The 6,038-nt window shown below is 55.1% G+C and overlaps 1 protein-coding gene across 2 annotated transcripts in view; it reads right to left on the reverse strand.

Annotated features, from left to right (window-relative positions):
- The window catches only part of Plcg1 (phospholipase C gamma 1), a 32,014-nt gene extending 26,509 nt beyond the window's left edge, over positions 1-5,505 (reverse strand). For both annotated transcript variants that reach the window (XM_085697091.2, XM_085697090.2), the window contains exons 1-2: positions 5,430-5,505; positions 4,755-5,058 (exon numbers count right to left, since the gene is read on the reverse strand). In XM_085697091.2, the coding sequence (XP_085553217.1) occupies positions 4,755-4,971 (217 nt within the window). In that variant the 5' untranslated portion in view covers positions 4,972-5,058; positions 5,430-5,505. The remainder of the gene's footprint in view (positions 1-4,754; positions 5,059-5,429) is intronic.
- Positions 5,506-6,038: the final 533 nt, after the last annotated feature.

Here is a 6,038-nt window from a genome sequence, read left to right on the forward strand (position 1 = left end):
GAAGGCATACCTAAGAGTCCGTAGGCATCAAAGGCTGTGCTGGCCATTTTTACAAAAATCTCTTATCTTATATACAATCTTACTTTGTTAGCCTTAACCTAAACGCCAGGAAGAAGAATTCTGCTGTCTGTCTTTTGTTTTTTGAGACTGGTCTCACTCTGTAGCCTAGGCTGGTCTATAATATAACTCACAATGTAGCCAAGATGGCTTTGAACTTGCCACACCTGGCTAAGAATTGTTTTATAGAACAGGCCAAGAAGCTAAAAAGTAACTTACTTACCTAGGGTCAGAAGAACACATCTGAGTAGTCACAGCTCAGTTACCACAAGGGTAGGGCTCGCTGCCCAAGAACACCCAGGCATTCCTTGTTACTATCAGAGATTCCTCCAAGGCAGTGACTACACGGTGCACCAAAACATTCATTCCTATCCCACACCCTCCAGAGACTCTCCTAAGTTTACACATTGACTTCTCTTCATGAGAGAGCAGAGAGGAGCAAGAGCAAACAGCAGGCTTCTATAACTTCAGGACTTCCCGCTTCCTCCGATATATTCAGCCTAGGATACACTGCCCTTGAAACCATGCTCCATAGGAAAGGAGACAGAGTGGAAAGAAACACTGAGGTAGTAGAAGCGGATGTAGCCCTACCACTCTGGGCTGTGGCAGAGCACTTCCTGGAAGGCTGGGTGTCCTCTATCATGCAGATAGCGAGACCAATTCAATGTTGAACTGGCTCAGAAACAAACCAACACAATGTCTTCACCCAAGCCACAGCTCCCAGCCAACTGTCTTTTCTCCGCGCAAATGCCCATGGTAGCAAAAAGCACCGACCACAGAGGCACGGCTGAGAACTACAGCTTCTTGCCCTTTACCAAAAGACTTGATGGCCATGCACCAGCCTCTGACTACAACACACACACATCTCTTCTAAGCTGGTCCTGCTGGGGACTAAATCCTCTCTCCTGTCAGATTCCACAGACACCACACTTGATGTCAAGTACTTTACACAAATAATCTTCCATTCCTTACACAAACTGTTCCTAGATGAGAAGCTCAGAAGGCTAAGTACAGGGTCGAGACCGCAGAGCAGGTGAGCTGAGCACGGAGTTCGCTGCCCAGTGCAGCCAACTCCTCAACTCTGCACTCAGCCCCACTCTTCTGTTTTTCTCATCACTGCACTCTGGTCCTGTCTCCTCAAGTAAGGGGTATGCAAACAATGTCTATTGAACAAATAAATGCCAATCTGCTAAAGAGCCACCTGAAGCAATGCTGATGGTCAAGATCTCTAAACTCCCACTCAAGCCTATGCATCTACATAGACCACCCCTTCCCAACACAAAGTCCTGAGAGAAGCTAGAGGTGCCGGGCTTCCTCATTCTGGGTTTGCTCAGCTTTGCTAGTCATCTGTGAAGCAGGTTCAGAGAAAACAAAGCCCCCACTGGACGGGAGACCTGGAAACTCACACCAGACAAACGTGGGGTACTGAGGAAACAGAAAGAGGTCTGACTTCCCCTGGAAAAATGAGACAAAAAGGAAACACATGGCAGGGATGGCTAGCTCTGGAACGTCCGGCACATGCTGTTGGAGCTCTCTCACTGGAAGTACCTAGCCAGCACAAAGAGCAGCTAGGTGATAGAGCAGAGGCCTATTCCTCACCAGCCAGGCGCCCTCAACTACAGGAGCCATGTCCCAGCAATCACAGCATACCATTAGTCTCCACTGGAGCTACGGGACCAACAGCGGTCCTCAACTAAGCATGGGTCTCAACTGTCCCACTACAGAGGCACTGTATGAAAAACTACAGAGCCAGAGCCTAGGAGAGCTGTATAGGACGCAGATGCTCCAGAGGTCTTTACCGTCTAAACATGGAGGTTTCTTCTTACAAGGAGCAACAAAGGTTACAGAAAACATGGGGCCAAGATCCGCTGCCAACACAACCTGAGAACACAGTCCCTGTAAAGATTGGCCAGGCAGCCAGAGTGAAAAGTCTCTTTAGCACTGGGCAGGAAGTCTATGACTGCTTTTAACTCACCGAAATTCTGCAACATAAATGCCAACCCCAAGTCTAATTCTGGTCACACACACACACACACACACACACACACACACAAAGCACCTTCCGCCTCTTCCAAGCCATGCTGCTGCCTCACATCAGAAGATGTTCATTTGTTTCACTAGTGCCAAAGTGAGAGAACACAGGGTTAGGGAATGGCAGTCTGTCCTTCAGGGCCACAACACCCTGAAGGCAGTGGCCGCCTTTCTCCCTCCTCAGGCAGGGAGGGCTAGGGTTATCAGCAAAAAGTCAAACACCCGAGGCATCTGAGCAGGTGGTAGAGGACCCAGCTGGCAACTCAACCTTTCTTACAATCTGCAGGAGGCTACAAGGATGAGAACCCACCAAGGTAGTGAGGTACAAACAGACAGAAGTGGGGCAGGCTCCCAGCCTTCAAAATGGGCCCCAAAGAGCAAAGGGCTAGGCTCAATGAAAACCTGCATATCTCTGGGTGACCCTTGCAGGTCTGGGAAAATGAGGTCCTCTGCATTCCTGTCTCCAGCCCTCAAAGACCTGAGTGGGACAAAATGGACTAGCTGGTCTCCTCTCCAAACCCCAAACCTCTTATTTCTGTCCAGGCTCCAACTTACAAAGACATCCAATGTACATACAAAACTCCAAACATTTTCTCTACAGAAACATGGTTTAAACGTGTAGGATGAGTGAACGGGCGTGTGACAAAATCATAGTTTATTCTTTTATGCTGAGTGGTGTGTACTCTACTCTCTCAGCCCTCCTTCCTCCCAGCTCTTTCTTAAGAGCCACATTAGAGGCCGGGCGGTGGTGGCGCACACCTTTCATCCCAGCACTCGGGAGGCAGAGGCAAGCGGATCCCTGTGAGTTCAAGGCCAGCTATAAGAGCAAAACAGGCTCCAAAGATACACAAAGTCAACCCTGTCTCGAAGAAAAAAAAAAGAGCCATATTAGACCTCCCTCAGAGCCCCAACCCAGGGTCTAGGAGGACAGCGTCATCTACCATGGCATTGCTACTAACAACTGTTTTTAAAGCCTCTGCAATGTCAGCTCACATCTATAAGATAGTTAACGCTTACTTCACTCCAACTATCTCCCTTCCAAGAAGGAGCACTTACAGTAAACACACTAACTTCCAGAGGAAGCAAGGCTGAGAGAAGGAGAGTACCCGGCTGGGTGACACAGAGCTAACAAACTGATCAAATGCACACCTGTCTTCAAGCACTGGGCTATATACACCTACTGCCGACTGCTCACACGCATGCTTACAATGCAGCTATTATCAAGAGCTAGCTACCAGAGAACTAATGCCTCCACTTAAACAGAGGACAGACTAGAAATGTAAGAGGTGGCCATGCCTGCAACCTGATGTCTGGATGATGACCTCCCAAACTAACTGCAGTCTCCATTCCACAACACTCGAAACCATGGTTTCTTAAATCACCGAAATGTTCTTCCAGCGGAGGTCAGGCTGATGAGGCCCTGATGCTAGGTGCCACTTCTGTCTGGTGGCTGTGTCAGACCTGAAGTTTATAGTTGATAATGGCTGCCTTACCACAAAAACCTTCCTTCCTCCTCATCTCCTCACCCATCTACGCACACGTACATCATACCCAGGAAGATCTGTGGAACCTTCTCTCCGTTATTACTTCCTGACGACCTCCCCCAAACCCCAACACAGACCTGGTTCTGAGACTAGATCTCTCCAATCATAGTCTCTTTGGGGGTCCTTGCAAGAACCAATTCAAAGCCTGGAGCTGCAAAGACAGCATCTCAGCTGGGAGGCCAGAGCTGCATGCTCATCCAGCCCCACACCAAGGAGAATGACTCTCAGAAGAGCTGAGGTTTCTTAAAACCTCTTCTTCACTCTTCCCAGCAGAGACTTGTATAAACCCTCCAAATTCAGGCCTGAGGCAGGAAACCAGGGGAGCAACTCTGGGCTCCCCTAAGGTCACTAGAACATCCAACACAAAGGGTTGTCAAGAGTACCTGACCCCAAGGCCCTAGGAGCCCTTCTGAGGCCAAGCTCCTTGTTACAAGCTTGTAAGAGTAAAGGGTCCCCGTCGTTTTACCAAGAGCCCAGGCGATAGCTCTGGATGTCTGCCTAGTAACACAAACCTCCAAAACTCAGACTTGGGACAAAAGAAGCAAGGGGGGGGGGGGAACGGCCACTGTCTTCTTTCAGTTTTTCTACTCCCACCCTCCCAAAGGACCACATTCTTCCCTGTCTCCAAGAGGGAGATGAGTAGGCCCCGCTATGCTCCAAAACCAGCCCTAGCTGGCTCAACATCTGCCTAAGTTCTACATGGGGATTCCAGGGGTTCTTGTGCCCGTCCTGGAGCTCTCAGACTTTCACAGACAGCACTCTCTGGAGAAATGGCAGTGGGCAGGAAGGCCTTGTCGCTCCCCCAGGTCCTCAGGCTGGGTGAGGGGCCCCTGCCTGGCTTTCCCTCACCGCTGCTGACAGCGGCCCGGTTCTAGGGGCCAGAATCCCGCTCCACTTGTCTAGACAGTGAGGACTTTTTAGGCCTCGGGGCAAAGTGCCTGGAACACTCCCCTCTGTGGGGAGGGGGTGTCCTATCAGGTGATCCAAGACCCGGATGCCCCCCTCCCAGAGTGTTCACCAGGGACTAGGCGGAGACCAGGCGCGAGGAGCGAGGCCCGAAAGTTTACCCAAGTGTTTGGGAAGCGGGCGGGCGCGAGCCAAGCCGGACAGGGGCGCACTTACTGGACCCCTCGATCTTGTCGGCGCCGCGACTCCATGTGATCTGGCGCGTCTCCAATTTGACCTGGAAGGTCTTCCGTTCCGGCCGCTGCGACTTCTTGGAGTAGAACAAAGTCATGACGGTGCCCACCTCGAGGCTGCGGCAAAGGTGCAGCACCTCGGCTTCGGAGGGCGCGCCGGGCCCGCAGCCATTGGCGCAAGGGGTCGCGGCGCCCGCCATGCTGCAGCGACCTCGGAGACGCAGGCTGGCGGGCCCGGGGCGGCGGAGGCGGCAGCCAGGGAGGCAAGCGGGACCCGGTGGCGACTCCTGCGGGCGGACACGGGGCGGGGACTGAGCGCGGGGGCGGGGCGGGGCGAGGCTCCGCCCTCAGCGCGCCGGGAACAAAGGCGCTCCTGGGGACGACCCCCGCCCGCCGCCGCGCCTGCGCCCCGCCACCCAGGGCAGGCCTCGGCGGGAGGACCTGTCTCTCCGGCCCGCAGCTTTCCCTGCGCGGGTCCTGACACGGCGCGGGGCACGGCTGCCCGTCACGCACGCAACCCCGCCCACAGGCTGCGGCCCGTCAGTCAGTCAGGCGCGCACACAGGCCTCCCTCCCGCACGGACCCGGCCGCGGTGTGCACGTCTCTCGGGGAGTGAGGGCGCGGCGCGACCCCCGGCCCGCCCGCCGAACCCGGTTACCTGGGCGGGCTGCCTGGCGGAGGAAGCCGCGCCAGGCGGGCCGCCTTACACCCGCGGTGGCGGCGGCGGCGGCGGGGGCGGGGGCGGACCAGCCGCGTACCCTCTCCGGGGAGGGGCGCACCCGCGGATTGGCTAGCGGGCCATGAGTGACAGCCTGCCCGCCCCGCCCCCTCGCCACAGGCGTCTCTCAGGAGGGTTAAGCGAACTGGTCCCAGGGTGGCCTTCGATGATGTCCTCGCGGGAAGAGACCCTGCAGGCGTGGGTCGGGCCCTGAGACCCTCGGCCGCGGGCTCTGTGGCCTTCGCGGCCTCTCATGCGTGAGCCGCTGCCCGCCTCACGCTCCGCCCGCACCCTACCTGCGGATGCTTTTCCGACACTGGTTTTTCCTCAGCTTTGTGTTTCTGCCCCGGCGCGGATCCTTCCTCGCCCCAGAAGCTTGCTGTCCTCTGGACTCAGTGCTGGGCCAGTTGTCAGGTCGAGCCGACCCTTCCGCTGGCTTCGCCTCTGCGCAGACACAGGTGACGCCAATCCTGGCTCTCCCCTGACCTCCCCCGACCCTGGCATACCATTATCGGCACCACAGCTTTGCCATCCTCATCACATAGCTCC

The sequence above is a fragment of the Myodes glareolus genome, chromosome 10 (genome assembly GCF_982192425.1).
Source record: "Myodes glareolus chromosome 10, mMyoGla1.1, whole genome shotgun sequence".
In the NCBI taxonomy this organism is placed as follows: Eukaryota; Metazoa; Chordata; class Mammalia; order Rodentia; family Cricetidae; genus Myodes; species Myodes glareolus.